Below are 17718 nucleotides of genomic sequence, written 5' to 3'. Positions count from 1 at the left end.
ATTCTCTTCCGTGTCTCGTGTCTCTCGTAAACTTGGTGTACAGTAACAGTAGGACATCAACACACATGAGGCTTGTTTCAACGGTTGATGTCCATGCATTTAGCTATACTCAAGTTACATCGGTCTCATTAGAGTATATAAATTCCTGAGACTTTGATACCTTCATTTTTGTCACAGCGCATCCAACAAAACTGGGCCCACAGCCGCTACAACGTCAAACGTATCACATGTCACACGGACGGAAGTCGTGGGGTCTACTGCCTCCAGTATGATCCAAGATATATTGTTTGTGGAGTTCGTGATGGCTCAATCCAGGTCTACAACAAGATGACATTGGAATGCGAGAGAATTCTCATTGGTCACTTGGGCTCCGTGCTGTGTTTGCAATACGAAAACCAACTACTTATAAGCGGAAGTAGCGACAGCACAGTACGCTTCTGGAGTTTGTTGAGTGGATTCAATTTGTACACCATCAGACACCACAGATCTGGAGTGCTGAGCTTGCGATTCAAGGACGGTATCTTGATCACAGGTTCTCGGGTGAGTTGTCTTTGCTAACCTCGTGAGTATTTACACATAACGATCAACCTGATCATTGCTGGTTGACTAGAAGTCCCGTCGATTCAAGTAGGATACAGAAACTGTATGCAAATGTTCTTAATCGAATCGGTGCCCCCGTTGGTCATTTAGCTGACCGGCGGCAGCACATGGCGAAATAATTAGTGGTATTTTTAGTGAGGCGAAGGACTTCGAAACTTTGGGATTTGAAATGGATCAGCCGCGGGAGTTAGTTGGTTTGTAGGCGGGGAGGAGCACTGCTTCTAGCAGACAGCTCCTTAAGGCATCCTGCTGACCGAAGCACAGAGGGGCCTCCACTCAGGCTCCTTCCCTCTAACTCCGTGATGGGATTGATATACAGGATACCAACTTCTCAAAAGGGTCCATAGTGGGTTGTTAGATTGAGCCTAGCACCCCCCCCCCAGCAGGGACAAGCTTCTTCAGGGATCAGTTAAGGCGGACAATGTGCGACAACTTTAGCCCAGCCAACTGCCTGGGTGCGCAACTCTGTCGCCGCAAAACAGGCTTGACAAATAAACTTGGCATACAATGGATTAGTTCGATGGCTTAATCTTAACGCGCCAAACCATAAGAGGTCCCGAGCAGCACCTACTCTATCACGGCTCCCCCAGTTATTTGTAGTCATCGTCAACAAGCAAGCCTTGTCGGTAAGATAAGCGCAGATTAATCAGGTCGATAATTCAGGCGTAGATCAATACCCAGATATTCAATATTCAGGCTAGTTACATCCATTTTGGAACTCTGCCTGTACATCTTACTGGTGTTCACAACTGCGACGTTACAGCTAACCGCCGATCGAGGTTTGATTACGAATGCTTACCGGCAGTGAAGCATCGATGTTGAACACTGATGTCATGCTGTCAATGATGATGATGAAGATGATGATGATAATGATGAAGATGATAATGATTATAATGATGATGATGATGGTGATGATGATGATGGTGTTGGTGATGATGATGATGACGATGATGATGATGATGATGATGTTGACCGATGTGTACGTATTGGTTTGCTTGAAAATTTGAATTCACCACTTTGTCCCACTAGTAGTACTATCCCCAACGTGATGAGAAATCACAGAAAAGTTAGTTCTACAACTCAGAAAAAAGTTGGCGTCACAGGAGAATGTTTACTTTTAGGCTAGTATGAATGTTACCAGATCTGAGCAGTCGATGGAGTGGTCAATAGAATATTAACTCGAGCATACTGTATTGCACCCTTGCGCTACTTTAAGATTCTGTTGTGAAGATATCAAGTGACAATTCAAACAAGATTATATTCAAAAACTAACTGAAAAGCACTCTGAAAGCCGTGAGAATTATCGCGCAGAACCCAGTTGATTTCGCGAGAAAATGTGTACTTATTTGTCTTTAACGGTTGTGAATTAACCATATTTCACAGGCAATGGAATAATAAGAGCCCGAGTGTAACATAAAAACATGAATTTTATTGTCAATCTAGTTGGGTGACTTGAGTCTGTTTGGCAGCCATATGAAACTGAGAATTTCGTCGCATAGGAGACTTCCCCCATGAAAAGGGATCACGCTGGGGGACTCCATCATATTCCCTACTTTGTGGGTCATCACCGTAAAATGTGTTTAAAAGAGAAACCCAGATAACTTTTTATAATGCACTACTCATAAGGTTGCTGAAAACTCCTCAACAGCCCACGACCGGTTTCGCCCTTCTTGGGGCTCATCAGGTAGGCGCAGTCCCCTAGTTCCCGTCAGCCTTATGTTCTACTTGCAACCAAATTGCACGAAATTAGCGAATATATACTCATTTGCAAACTAATTTGGTTTTTCGAGGGACTCACATCAAAACCGAGGAGTTCAGCTGCGTGCCAGGTGAGTCTCTCGAAAAAACAAATTGGTTTGCGAATGAGTGTATATTCGTAAACCCAGATAACGTTTATTTTTTTCAAGTGATTTGAGAAACTGACTCGCTGTACACTGGTAGAGCAGTGTGCCAGGGTCACTTTTAAGAGGCCTTGGAAACACTCTGCTGCAGTAGTAACTTCTGGGCATATTTCGGAAAACGCGTGTTCAACAAAAGCGTCTCACGGAAAACAGTTGTTATGTTCACTATAATCAATCGATTGTTTACTTTTGAATTTCCCACGACAGGATCACACGGTATGTGTGTGGAAAATCAGTTCTCCGACGGACGTACTCCTACTGACGTCTCTCCGTGGACATCGAGCTTCCGTAATCGCTGTAGAATTCGACGATCGCTTCATTCTTTCAGCCAGTGGGGATCGACTTGTTCAGGTAGGCTAACTCGTGAACACTACTCCGGAGATTCCGGTAGGTTGTCAACCTTATTGAATCAACCGTGAGACAGACTCCACGAATGGAGTTTTCCTGATTTAATTATGGGACAAACCAGTATATGAATACCTCTCACAGCTTGAATTTCTCGCTTCTGTTTTCTTCAAAACCCCTGATTCTGTGGCTATACCTTGATAAAAGCTGCATCACTTGGCCGCCAAAATATACGCTCACAACCACAGAATCTGTAAGAAATGTCATGTGATGTTTTATGGCTGATTTCTTTAAATAATGAAGTTGTTTAAGTTTTTTTTTAAGAATACAAGTGACCGATAACTGATGTGTCCACTTAGGAATGTTCCAACCTTAGGCATTTTAAGGAAACACGCCTGCAATAGCAGAAACAGTATTTAAGGAAGTCGGATTTTGCCAATGAAAACGGGATACTGAGATTTCGATAGAAATCGATATGCATATGGCAACAACTCGAGGAGCAAGTCAACATCGGATCGTCTGGCTCAGAATGTGGTTAAAGGACGGGAGGCACTGTGTCTTGCTGCTAGCTACTGGTGGTCGAATGAGGTTGGACCCAGCCAATGTTGAGGAGTGATATATGAGTTTCACACAGATAGTGATGCTAAAAAAGTACGGAGTATCTGTCAATGCTCCTCGGATTTCGGGAGAACGATGAAATTTTGATTGAATTTGAAGAGCAAACTCACTTGATGAAAAACTAATGTGACAACAAAACAAGAGTACCTCTGGTTGCAGTCCTGCAGGAAGATACTGTCCCGATAACGGTCTGAAAGTCTCCACACAACATCTTAGGTGGCACACCCAACTCAGTCTTGGATTTATGGACTAGCCATCATATGTTTGTACACTCTGCGCGCACGTTTGACCGATGGCGCCGTTACCACAACTGCTCGGTCACGAGGTTCGGTGTAATCTTTATGGTGAAGGCCAGGATAAGGGGTAAGATCGATTCGGAAGAATTTTACACCCCGATCGCTGTTACCACAACTGCTCGGTCACGAGGTTCGTAACTTGTCGCCTTGTTGCCCCAGATGAGCAATAATTTAGCGGTAAGCTGTAAAGTTCTTAACAGACCGAGACGCTTATGACATTTTTTTTCGCGGTATGCGCTTTCACACCTTCCCTTCGGTCATACAATCCGAGATATCCACAAAATGCTTAACCTTACATTATATCAGACGCTTTCAAGTTTGAATGAATGCTGAATACGACTGGAAAGTCACATGATTCCTCTTATTTTGTTCTGTGGTGATACGCGCATTCCCCAAAATTGGAATACCGGGATATAATTAGACTGAATAAACCGTTAAATATATGACTGATCAGTGAAGTTTCCCATCACGTTTGAGGAAACCAATTCGCATCTGTTGAACCTCGCCTACTCAGTGAAATAAGTGTACATGCATAAGACCCACTTGGGAAAGGGTAAGGAAGCTATAAGTTTTGTTGTGAAGAATCGAGAGTTTGTTTCGTTTTCCACGTTTGGTGACGTAGACACCTTGTTCACTAAACACAGTGTTTACTGGCAAGTTCTCTGGGATGCAAGTGAACAGCTCAGCTGTTGTTTTCTCGATAAAACACATTACCAATGAGATTATACAAAAATGTTTGATGACCCACCACCGGTGAAAGAAAAAAGGTGTACACAATACGGGGTTATTCATTAGGAAATGCCAACTGAACAGTTACAAACTACTGGACAGGGAAACAAAACCCTCATATGCACCTTGTTTACAAAACTGAATATCCATCTTCCCTTAGAACGCGACTTCCTGAACTTTCCTGGATATTCATTGGCTGTTACTCAACTGCAAGCAGATGCTACAGAGTAACTTCACGAATTCCGTAAGAGATCTCACTTTTCAAAAAACGCAAAGCGGATTCACGAGAAGACATACTACTCGCATGTCCCCATCAGTAGTATCACCGTTACATCGGGTTCTTCCTTCTTGGGCTCATCTGGTAGACTATTCTCCGAGATAACATCAAGCGTATGTTCTAATTAAATATCAGACCGCATAAAATTGGCGCAATACACTCACCCGGAAATCAATTTTGGTGTTAAGGGTTGGAAGTTCCCTGACATTCTAATTGGAAAAAGGATGTAAAAACGAGCTGTTTAGACTTACGTGGGTCATTTGTAGTGCCATTTGCGAGTGCAATCACCGTACATTCTGCAGATCCGTCTATCATTTCAAAATTCCTACTAATAAGGTGTATTTTTACGTTTTGGTCCAAAGACTAGTGCATCAGTGTTTAGCTCCTTAGCAAATTTTCTCTACTTCAACAAGGTAAAACCAGCGCTTCTGTAATCGCCGGGCATTTCTCGAAAACTGGATTTCATTTTAAGTGGAATTTGGTCAAGATGCCTTCCAGTTTTTTCTAGAGGTAGCCAAACGCGGGATAGTTAATGAAATTCTCCAGATTGATTTCCGTTATTAAAAAACATTATCCGCATTCTTAAAACGTACCGTACTACTTACTACAGCGAATACACTACTCATTAGGCTGCTGAACAAAAAACTTCGAAAAATGGTGAACAATCTTCAATCTATTGGATCTTAGCAAATGGTTGCAGCTCTTTGGAGTAATTTTCAAAATAGATTATTTCGCCATCTGCGTACAATTTGGTGGTCAAGTTGATCGGAACTCGGGAACTATGCTTACCTGATGAACTCTAAGAAGGACGAAGATGTCCCTCGGTGTCGAAGAGTTCTCAGCAATTTTATTGACAGTGTCCCACCGGGAAAATATACTGCAGCCTATCGAATATTGCAAGAAATAAAGCATGAGGTGGTGTTTGTTTGAGCACACTTAGCTAGAGAATGCTACAAACAAGTGATTTAGCCGGGAATTCATTTGAGTCTTCCGTTAAAGCCAACCTAATGTGCAAATGAGTGTAGTTCTCAGTTCAGAAACCTCTTGGCTTGCTGTAATTGCGAAGATGCTGGTTGTGAGCATTTTTAGTGGGTGATGAACTAAAGATAGTCCGGGTCTTTAGAAATCCTAGACTGCGAGTGGATAAGTCACATCGTTGCTGTGTACTACTCATCACTTCTTTAGTATTCCGCCAACACCTGATACCGGCTGTCCTGATTCATAAAGTACATTTGAAATCTGCCATATTTTCAAAAGCACTTTCTCCATTTTTTTCAATGCTGTCTTCAATGTGTGGAACGTCGTAGACATAATTTCCCGAAATTTTTAAATAAACACCTGTTCTGTGATTTTTGAAGGTACAACTGTCCGGGTGAATTCGACGGTAATGACCCTGTTGACGATCCTCTTCTTTCATTCGCAGGTTTGGGACTTTCAAGCTCATGAGTTTGTCCGTTCGCTGGTTGGCCACAGGCGCGGCGTCACGTGCCTGCACTACGACAAGGGCATTGCGATCACTGGCAGTTCAGATTTGACAGTGCGTATTTGGACTGTGGAAACGGGCTTATGTTTGAGAATACTTGAAGGTCACAAACACTTGGTACGATGTCTTCGGTTTGACACGCAACGTATCGTTTGTGGATCGTATGACGGGTACGCCTTCGATTTTTTCGTAATTGGTTTCTTTTCTGTTAAGAGTAAGGCTGTCTTTTTTGTACAGAGCTTTTCGACTTTGTGCTTTGACTTGGTAGCTGTTATTAAAACAGTCCTTCAGTACATTACGAGACAAACCGAAGATCGTTTTAGCGAATATACACTCATTTGCAAACTAATTTGGTTTTTCAAGAGGCTCACCTGGAACACAGCTGAATCTCTCGTTTGTGATGTACTCAAGTGGAACATAATGTTGACTGCGCCTACCTGATGAGCTCCAAAAAGGGCGAAACCGGTCGTGGGCTGTCAACGGATTTTCAGCAACCTTATGAGTAGTACATTACAGAGATATACGAAGATTGTTTTCTTCTAAAACACGACAAAAATATAGCAAGTCCTACGAGAAAGCGGTCACAGTGGTTTCTTTTAGTCCGGTAAAATCATGCCATAAAAATATATAATGTTTTTTAGACAACGTCTCATTGAAAAGCTCCTTGATTTTGTCTTAACGACCTCTACCCAGTAGATCTTACAAAGGTCCAGTGAGTACCGTGGGATTTGGACAAATTTATGTTATCAGTTGGTCTTATTCTAAGGATATCATAACTGTTCAAAGAAGTACGGAATTCATCAAATTCAACGCCGATGTTCCCACCCACTTAGTCACGTGAGAGTCACAATGTAAAAGGCGGACGACACTAGGATTTCTTGAAGAAGATTTGAGTAGGTAATGAAAGTTTTCGTGCGCTCAAACCAAGTCACAATATCACCGGAAACAATGCAACTTCCAGGCTATGTATGGCTTTTCAGAAGCTCCAGTGTCACTGCTTGACGTGCTCAAAGACTGTACATCCTGCAGCATGACTTTGCATTTTGTGGGCGCAAAGCAGGTGCCAAAGGACTGGATGGAGAGAGTGGACACTCTTGCCGTTTATCGATGATCGTAGGGAAGCTCACCGTAAACACTTAAGCGCCCACAAGTATGTAAAAACAAGCAGCGTATGCTATTAACTAGCTTTTGGGGCATACCTGCTGCGCAAACGTGTTGGGAAAAAAACAATCTATCGACGGAATCCAACGCATTCTTGAAGTCTTGAAGTCTTGAAGTCTTGAAGTCTTGAAGTTCGTAAGCCGCCTAGTGGAATTCCGCTGCCCTAACACCCGATCCGTTTTGAAAATGTAGTCCACACGACCCATTCTCGGCGGGAATTCTATTTGTTGTTCCCGGGTCTTCATGTGCTTTTATAAGACGAAGTGCAATGGGCCTGATTATAACGGGGTCAAGTCGATTTGTCTGCGATCGCCATACGCACAGCCAAAACATTGTCGTCAGCTCGGCTGACCTTAGTAGCATAATGTCTGCTTAATTTGCTGCAAGCACATCCTAATAAACGCGGTTCTCAAACGAATCAGATCACCCTTATTATCGAGTGAATCCTACCAACCACTTAGTTACCGACCACTGGGTTTGATTCAGTGTACGTATCTGACTAACCACCATCATACAATCTTTTGGCATGCGCCTATCTGACTGACCATCATCATACAATCCTTTGGCATGCATCTTGCACCGTCCAAGTACAAAGTCATGTTTCAGAACGTGCCATCTGCGAACATATCCCTTACAATTCAAGCAGAATCACTGGAGATTGTGGAAAGCTTTACATACATCGAAAGTGCGTCTGATGAAGTCAGTGAAAGAATCTCAAAGGCTCGAATCACGTTTGCTAATTTGCGTCACTGGTGGCGTCAAAAAGGGATCTCACTGGATCTAAAAGGTCGCGTGTACCAGGCTACAGTAAGGGCTGTGTTGTTGTATGAGTGCGAGACATGGCCTCTGCGGACAGATGGTGTGGGGCGTCTTCAGGTTTTCGACCACCGATGCCTCAGAAGCGTGGCTAGTTTTGGATGGCGTCAGCGTGTTAGTAACGAGTTGATTGGAAAACAGATATTTGGTTGTGTTGCAGGTACCTCAATCCGGGAAAACATCCAGCACCATCGATTACGATGGCTCGGTCATGTGCTACGCACGCCGAAACACTGTCTACCGAGACGAGTATTGTTCTCCCTGCCTCCATCAGGATAGCGCAAACCGCGAGGTGGACAGCACATGACTTGGCAGAAGGGCTTGAAAGGGATCACGAAGAGTTTGGGTGTTGTTAGTGTTGCAAGCCTTCCAGGACGCGGTCTCTGTGACCCCGTCTGTGTTTGGCTGGAGACGTTGCAAGAAATGGTGACTAGTCGATGTCAGTGACGTTCGTGCTGTCAGTTCCTTTCCAGATTGTCTGATTGAGCGGTTGGAGTAGGGGGCACCTCAGAGTGTTTGACATATGCCAGAACTAGGTCCCCTCCCACACCCACTCTTTTTCTCTTCTTTCCACCGTAGGGCTTTTATTATATATATATATATATATATATAAAATTAATAAACCAAAGAAAGTTGCCCAAACTGTTTGTATAACCCAATACTCGTCTGTTCGGATTTTGGATGGCGCTGATTTACATGTCACGATTGTCTTCGCGACTTACTACGTCACTGAATCAGAATTTAATCAGTCACGAAAACAGTCCTTGGGTGTAGATTGCATTACACAAAATTTAAATACCACGAAGGAGATTTATTTCACACAAACAGTTTTACTGGTTAATTAATTTTTGTGATTGAAGGCATTTTGAAGCCAGATACACACACGAATTCAGCCTCAGTGGTCGGTAACTTAGAAGTTGACAAGATTCATTCGGTACCAAGTATACTTTGATTCGTTTGAGAACCACGCTCATTAATATTTAATTGAAGCAAATTAAACAGAAAATGTGCTAGGGAGGTCAGTCTGAATCCAACGATCGTTAGTTCGGTGACGGCATTGTATTATCAGCTTAAGAATACTTTATGTAAACTATCCTAACCTTTCTTACATCTTCAAAACACTGATATGTGCGAACTGATGTGATTCTTCCTGTGTTCACCATAATGGCTGGCTCCGAAAGCGTTTTCTAAATTCTCCGTTGGACAGATTTTATCTTGGTTAGATTTTATATTTTTTTGCAGCCATACACTGCACACTAGATCACAAAAGTGAAGCGTACTCATGCTAGGACATGAGTGGTAAGCCACATGTATTGTACCATAGAATGGACATTCTAAAACGATGAATGTTCTGATTTCCGTCCTCCTTTATGCATCTTGGATGCAGAAAAATTCGACTATGGAACCTTCAGGATGCAATGGATCGAAACACCTCGGGTGCACAGCTCTGCGCGATCACACTGGCCGAACATAAGAGTCGTGTCTTTCGCCTGCAGTTCGATTCCCTACAGATTGTCTCTTCCTCTCTGGATAATACGGTTGTAATCTGGAACTTTTTCACACAGGTATGAAGAACTTAAAGAAACTGCTTCAGCGTATCTAATGATGTGGAACTGAAACCCATTATGATCATCCCATGCTATCAGTAAGTCTGAAAAGGCGTAATTAAGGTGGGCAAGCGTCTGTTTGAATTACCACCGTCTTCTACCCACATCTGACTTGAACCAGTTTTTCTGGGTTTGAAAATTGATCGATAATACTGTAGGCTGTGACCTTGAGATACTTAGAATATGGTAACCGGCTGTTTTTGGTTTGCACAACGCCAACTTCTTTCACCTTGTAATACAGAAGAATAAAATGAATATGGTACCTTTATGCACACCTCATGAAGCATAAGTAATCGATCCAAATGCACAGAACTAACTGTTCTGACTAGTTCTAGGATGCAATTAAGTCAACTGACGCGTATTACATATCCAAATGTGAGTGGCTCTCTGGAAATACCACACAGTCAAGCAAGATCTCGTGCCCGTTCTAGCTAGAACTTTTAGTCTGTGAACTTCACATGAATTGTCACAAAAGAGCTTAGGTTACAAAACAGCCAAAGAGATGAGAGGCAAGCGTCCCAAACAACGACGCAAGTGAATGTAAACGTAATCTGTTAATATGACTTGTTGTCGGTGCACATACTACTTACAATTAACTGTCCGGAGCCACAGTTTATCGCTTATTCTCATACATCCCACAGTGAGCTGGAATCACCATGAATGATTGACTCCGTCTTCAGTCAGTTAACAACAGAAAACTCCAAATGAACGAATCGCAGAATAACTCTAAAGAAAGGCATACTGTGTTCGAAAAACTTGCATTACATTGTCATAAAACAAACCACCTTTCAGAGGAGACAAGCAAGCCTATTGTGAGTTGCCAAAGAGGGATTTCTTCTGGCGACTGAGTTGTTGACCTAAGACCTCTCCTTCGAATGAGTATTCACCTCGTCTTTTCTTGAACACATCAGCTTTTTTCGAATATCACAAACAGTAAATCCTGATGAAACATTCTACCTTAATTCTGAGAATACGGCGAAATATTGTCCAGTCATACTTTTTACAAGCAATCTTAGTTACAAAAATGACCTGGGATTTTGAACAGACTCTCTGGAGTCGTCAAACCAACAGGTGGGATGCATCAGTACACAGACTCACCTTTTCACAATATCCATATAAGTCAGGGCATGAAGACGCCAACAGTGGTGAAAGCGTTGTCCGTAGATTGGACTTTTTAAGTCAGGAGTGCTCTCAGGCAGTTTGCATCATAGCAACAAGCTTAAAACGAAATTTGTGGATTTAAATACAAGATGTTTGCTGGACGGATAATTTCGTTCATCTGACCTGCCCCAAGGGAGCCTTTGTGTTTTCTGAAAAAGAAAACGGGTTTATAATTGGTCAAAGTTTTTCAACGAAGATGTTGCTCAAATCACACTAGTTTTTTTCAGCGAGTTTTCCTGATAGGTGGATTGCGACTAACCCTCGACACTCAATGGAAGCAAGGAAGAGTAACCGGCATCGTTCAATACGTAGAATGCAAAAAGTTGAGAATAGTCAGGAAATATAGATTGGCTGTTTTATTAAGTACTGGTCTTCAGCGCGGCATCAGGGAATGTCTCTGTACAGTCCTGACAGTATTGGATGGTCACTCTAGGAATGACTTGCAACAGTTCTTGTTGAAGTATCACATTACACTAAGCGTTTTAGCAGAAAAAGGTTGTCTAACAGACCTGAATTTGAGGTAATATGCAACTTCCGTCAAAATTAAAAACCTCTCAGTCTAAAAAGAAGTATTTTCCATTAAGCGATTAATAGAAACGATCAACTTATGCATCTAGAAATGGTTTGTCGGATTTAAATCACACCAAATAACTTGTGACTCCACACCAGCTGTCATTTAGTGGATCCCTGTTCACTGACAGGAAGAGATATCTTCGTTTTGCTAGGCCTTTATCACGACCGAAGACTAGTTGCTCTTTTGCAGTGAGTCAATTTTGCACGTGAAGAAGGATCCACTGAATGACAGCTGGTGTGGAGTCTGTGAAATTTGTGTCATAAGTTAGTTGGTGATGAATTTTTATAATCGATAAAAACATTTTCAAGTGCATAAGTTGATCGTTTCTAATAATCGTGCAATGGGAGATGCTTCATTTTAGGCTGAGAGTTTTTCAAACTTGACGGGAGTTGTATATTATCACAAATCCAGGTCTGCTAAGCAACCTTTCCTGCTAAATCGCTTAGTGTAATGTGATACTTAAAGAAGATTCGTTGCAAGATGTACTGCCAAGTGACCATCCAACCCTTTCAGGACTGTTCTATCAAATCTGCAGTGCGAATCCAGTGTTACTGTGAGCACTTTGCTGTTTCAAAATTTCAAAGCTTGAGAACTGGATGTGCCTCCTCAGTTATCTAGGATTCCCGCAAACATCAGGTTCAACAATTCTGTCGGACCTTCATGTTGTGAGTGTGTCCAAACCCTGTTATATTAGAAGAGCTCAAATCCAAAGGTATCATCGTCCGAATAACGACAAGCATTCGGATGCTGCCCTAATGAACAAAACAGGCTCATATGGATGAGCTGCTTTCAATTTGAAAACGACCATTGAATGTTTCCATCAGGAAGGTCAGATTCCTGAAAAAGCGTTTTGGCAGAAAAAGGTTGCCTAACAGACCTGAATTTGAGGTAATATGCAACTCCCGTCAAAATTAAAAACCTCTCAGTCTAAAAAGAAGTATTTTCCATTAAGCGATTAATAGAAACGATCAACTTATGCATCTAGAAATGGTTTGTCGGATTTAAATCACACCAAATAACTTGTGACTCCACACCAGCTGTCATTTAGTGGATCCCTGTTCACTGACAGGAAGAGATATCTTCGTTTTGCTAGGCCTTTATCACGACCGAAGACTAGTTGCTCTTTTGCAGTGAGTCAATTTTGCACGTGAAGAAGGATCCACTGAATGACAGCTGGTGTGGAGTCTGTGAAATTTGTGTCATAAGTTAGTTGGTGATGAATTTTTATAATCGATAAAAACATTTTCAAGTGCATAAGTTGATCGTTTCTAATAATCGTGCAATGGGAGATGCTTCATTTTAGGCTGAGAGTTTTTCAAACTTGACGGGAGTTGTATATTATCACAAATCCAGGTCTGCTAAGCAACCTTTCCTGCTAAATCGCTTAGTGTAATGTGAGACTTAAAGAAGATTCGTTGCAAGATGTACTGCCAAGTGACCATCCAACCCTTTCAGGACTGTTCTATCAAATCTGCAGTGCGAATCCAGTGTTACTGTGAGCACTTTGCTGTTTCAAAATTTCAAAGCTTGAGAACTGGATGTGCCTCCTCAGTTATCTAGGATTCCCGCAAACATCAGGTTCAACAATTCTGTCGGACCTTCATGTTGTGAGTGTGTCCAAACCCTGTTATATTAGAAGAGCTCAAATCCAAAGGTATCATCGTCCGAATAACGACAAGCATTCGGATGCTGCCCTAATGAACAAAACAGGCTCATATGGATGAGCTGCTTTCAATTTGAAAACGACCATTGAATGTTTCCATCAGGAAGGTCAGATTCCTGAAAGTAACCTCAGAACACTCGGAGCCTACTGCTCGACCAAAATCTCAACAGGAAAGCCAGCAAGCATCCAGGCCAGTCAATCATTCAATCAATTCAACAAAAGCTGATGAGCGTTTTTGCACGTCACAGAAGCACAACCGAAAGTGATCAGTGTTCAGGCATTTTATAGAGGCACGATCGATGTTGATGGGTGTTCACTAACGCCTATCAGACAGCCTGGATCAATGTCAGAAAGTCCCCTTTAAGTAGCATGGGGCCGTTGTAACTTTTGCTCTCGCACTCGCACGCGCTCATGCTCTCGAACTCGTTTGTTCGGAATATGGTTGTTGTATTCCCTTCTTTGAGTCTTTTTCTCCGGCACTAGGCACTGAAGCGGGTTAGCAGCAGATATCATAGACTGACGAATCAGCAGATATAACAGTTTGGATTATTAGGCAAGGGGAGTCATCGGGGAGAGTAGAGGAACAACTTTCTGCCTACATGCAGGTAGAATGCCCACGGACGTGTAGTGCCAGTTGGTTGGTGACCTCCGGAAACACAAACATCAGGTTCCAAACCGACCGATTCTAACCACGTCAATTTGTGTGGTGTCCGGTTGGTATTTTGAAGCGAACTGTTTGAAAACTCGGCAGCTATTGAATCGAGGATTCCGCAGACCCAGCTGAGCATTTGGAAATGATAAATACTGAAGTTCTTCTGCATGAAGTCCGATATTTTGTGTGACATCAGCGTTTCAGAGTACGTTCAGCTTAACTCCCCAGTCTCCAGAATCTGCCCTTCAGCTAAATTTATGGAGTAATCAGGAGCAGACCATTCAGGTTACTTTCTGCAAACGTTTTAGGATCGTGTTAGAGCGACGATTGAACGACCTTGTGCCACAGCTAGTAACATCGATTGAATACCGACCATTTCCAGGGGTAGGCCACCATAGATACGGAGTTTATTCAACTTCTCAATAGCACTCATCGCGATCTCGCAGTAGACACAGAAGAACAAACTGTTGAAAGTCTCTCACATCGCAAATAGACCTCACAAAGTATTTACCGAAGAGTTTGCGTGAACAAGCATTTCTAGTGCTTTAACTGTTTGAAGCAGAAGCGCAATTTCTTCAAAACTTTTCTCTCAAGCAAAATGGATCTGCAGGCCAGATTCGTTTGAAGCTGATCTATGGCTGTAAAATGAATACCTTTAACAGTCAACCAGACAAGATGGTGAAGTGAGGACAAGGCCAATTAATCGTGACAGTGCGGAACTTCCCTTTAAAAGGGGATGAGTCCACTACTTAGACATTGAAATGCCTAGTCCTGGAGCAAAAATGGACGTGAAATACTGCGGGTGTCCGGATCCCCAACCTGACTCAATGGTTACCATTGCCCGTAGTTGGGGGAGAGAACCTTTTGTTGCCAAATTCCACCGTGCATATCGGTTCACATACCACCATGGAGAAGCTACACAAGCAAAACTCATTAATGTCTCAGGACGTGAAAACAAAACAAAGCTTGGGGTCAATGCCTGATCGTAAGTTAGCACAGTGATTGGTAGTCAGGAAATGCGCCGAACTGATAAACCCGTCGTAGGCTGTCAAGCAGTTTTCAGCAACCATATGAGTAGTGTGTTCGGTCCAAAAGGGCAGGTAAACACCTACTCAGTTGGTTTGGCCTCAGTATTCACCATCTTGTTCAATCACCAGAACCCACAGGTTTGTCTTTACACTAACATCGATGCAATCAGGCAATTCATTATTTGTCTAAAACGAATCTGAAATAATCGTTTCTCTTTATTGATTGATCAACCAACCTTTTGGTAGCAAATGAAAAAGTGATCTTTCTTGTTTTTGGGTACTGACGAGCCAGTGCAGTGTTTGCTCTAAACACTAAGCCTCCTCTATCCGGGTAGTGTGTATTTATTGGTTCTTGATCATTCAGCGGCGGAAGTGGTCAGCCTAAAATCTATCCTGACTTGAAACATTACGTACGTGTTATCTGTCCTCAGGCATTTAATCACCGACTTATACATTCATCAGCATGCCTATTTGATTTTGACGGGTGTCTCATCTGTAGCCCAGCTAAATTTCCCGTTTATGATGTTTCTATATGAATGACGAAACAGATCGTGGGTTGTCGAAGAGTTTCCAGCAATCTTATGAGTAGTGCATTACATATATGCACTTATTCATCGACTGTTCCGTGGCACGAATCAGCTGACTCCATCCTGTCTGCAAATTAAACTGGTCTTTAGTATAAAGTCACAGTCACCAAAACAGCAAAGTTTTCAATTTCTCACCTCCGATCTCTGTTGCAGGTAGATGATATCGTTAATGAAATCCAAGAACTGGTTGTTCGAACGCGTCCGCGAAGCATGGCTACATCAAGTACTGCCTCGATAGACTCCGACATCCTGATAATCGAACGCACAGTGACTCCAAGACCAACGCTTGCTCGTCAGTTGGAACCATATGAGATTGAGGCAGAAATGTCCGCGACGACTTCCGACTTTGACATGAAATCGCTGTGAGATGATTCCGTAGCACGAATCAGCTGACTCCATCCTGTCTGCAAATTAAACTGGTCTTTAGTATAAAGTCACAGTCACCAAAACAGCAAAGTTTTCAATTTCTCACCTCCGATCTCTGTTGCAGGTAGATGATATCGTTAATGAAATCCAAGAACTGGTTGTTCGAACGCGTCCGCGAAGCATGGCTACATCAAGTACTGCCTCGATAGACTCCGACATCCTGATAATCGAACGCACAGTGACTCCAAGACCAACGCTTGCTCGTCAGTTGGAACCATATGAGATTGAGGCAGAAATGTCCGCGACGACTTCCGACTTTGACATGAAATCGCTGTGAGATGACTGGTAAGTTTTATCGCCACATTAAGTAGATGGGTGCATGCCGATGCGTGGAAATTTTTATTGTGGAACAAAAACGAAAGTTTTCAATCACCCCAGATAATGTCTTAATGAATTACATAAAAGACAATTTAAAACTTCTTTCCCATCAAAATGTTCTCTCTCTCTAGCCAACTACTCTGCTCCTTTTTGCTTGACTAAACACCACCATATAGGGGACGGGTTTCTATCGTTAGAACTCATAAGAGCTCAATTAAGTTACCTTTCATTTGATAAATATACTGCCAAAGTCGACTCTTTGATGGCGGATGGAGATTACGGCACATTTGGGCATATTCACAACGATGCTGACGAAATTTTATGCTGACTCATAGCTTCTGTGTTTTTTTCGCTTAAATTGTTTTCAAGCAGCCTACGTTGGCAGCGTGGAAATATCCCCAGGTGGTCCGACAGAATACTTTTCGCTTTTGACACAGGTCTCAACATCAGCAAACTTTACCACACTTGTCTAGATTGCACATATCATATTTTGCTTGGGAATTAATCATCCTTATCACGTGATTTTGGCATTCGTTCATAGCTACGGGTGAAAAAAGCGTCGTTGAATGCGGCTACAAGCCATCACGCACGAAAGTGAACCTATTATTTGCACAGATTGTTCAGAAAGTGAATTTCCTCAAGCGTTCTGCTGAGCTGTCCAGGACACCCGTTCGGCTGTAGCACCCTTTCTGAGCCTAACTACCACACCACCCGAAGGTTGCACGAGGGCTGGGATACTGCCAGGTTGCCAAGCCTAGGCAGGAGAAGTCGAGAGGCAGAGGGCGGGTTCGAACCACAGACCTTCCGATCAGTAAATTCGCGCTTTAACCACTTCGGCTATCTCGCAACCAGGACACTCTAAGAAGGTACATCCGAATCAACCTTCCACCAGACGCAAGAACGGCGCTGTAAACTGCTTGACCGGAAGTACTGGTAGCATGTTTTGTTAGTAGTATACGCCATCAGACCGATTTGCGTGGCGGGAAAAAAGACTTTCTTAGACTCTTTGGATTTTGGCCTTTTTTGGATGTGATTCTAAGGTAATTAGTACCTGGAAAAAGAGTAGAATTTGAGTGCTGTCCATTGTTGAATTTATATATGGTTTCCTTATGTACCTGGGACTGTGGGTAAAAACTAGGCATATCAACCAACGGGCAAGTATTTTTTTCAAGTTTGACGGAGATATTCAGCCTAAAAAGCTCCAAAATTGAATGCGGAGTAAAATACCGGATATTTATGGAGGTTTTCCCATACGTATAGAGCGTAACACTGACTAGGTTCTGCATGTTCAGAGGTGTTCACTGACATACATCGCGCTTTGAATCGAACGAACGATAAGCAAGCACGTTGTGAATAGCCTTGTGAGTAGCCAAAGCTATCGTCAGCATCACCATCATTGTGAGCTGTAACAACCGCGTACTCGTCGTACAGTGGTTGTAGCTGCCGCAGTTTCTTTCACCGGTGATTGGGGGGGGG

At 42.7% G+C, this 17718-nt stretch overlaps 1 protein-coding gene across 1 annotated transcript in view; it reads left to right on the top strand.

Moving 5' to 3' along the window:
• Positions 1–17718, top strand: part of T265_10654 (hypothetical protein) — a gene marked incomplete at both ends in the record, with an annotated part of 31200 nt that overhangs the window by 8809 nt on the left and 4673 nt on the right. The window contains 6 exons of the mRNA XM_009177099.1: positions 178–540; positions 2709–2852; positions 6190–6419; positions 9614–9791; positions 15652–15765; positions 15989–16209. Of these exons, the coding sequence (XP_009175363.1) occupies positions 178–540; positions 2709–2852; positions 6190–6419; positions 9614–9791; positions 15652–15765; positions 15989–16201 (1242 nt within the window). The remainder of the gene's footprint in view (positions 1–177; positions 541–2708; positions 2853–6189; positions 6420–9613; positions 9792–15651; positions 15766–15988; positions 16210–17718) is intronic.

This window comes from Opisthorchis viverrini (genome assembly GCF_000715545.1).
Source record: "Opisthorchis viverrini unplaced genomic scaffold opera_v5_389, whole genome shotgun sequence".
Taxonomy (NCBI): Eukaryota; Metazoa; Platyhelminthes; class Trematoda; order Opisthorchiida; family Opisthorchiidae; genus Opisthorchis; species Opisthorchis viverrini.
The sequence above is the reverse complement of the archived record's forward strand: the minus strand, read 5'-3'. Positions and strand labels throughout refer to the sequence as shown.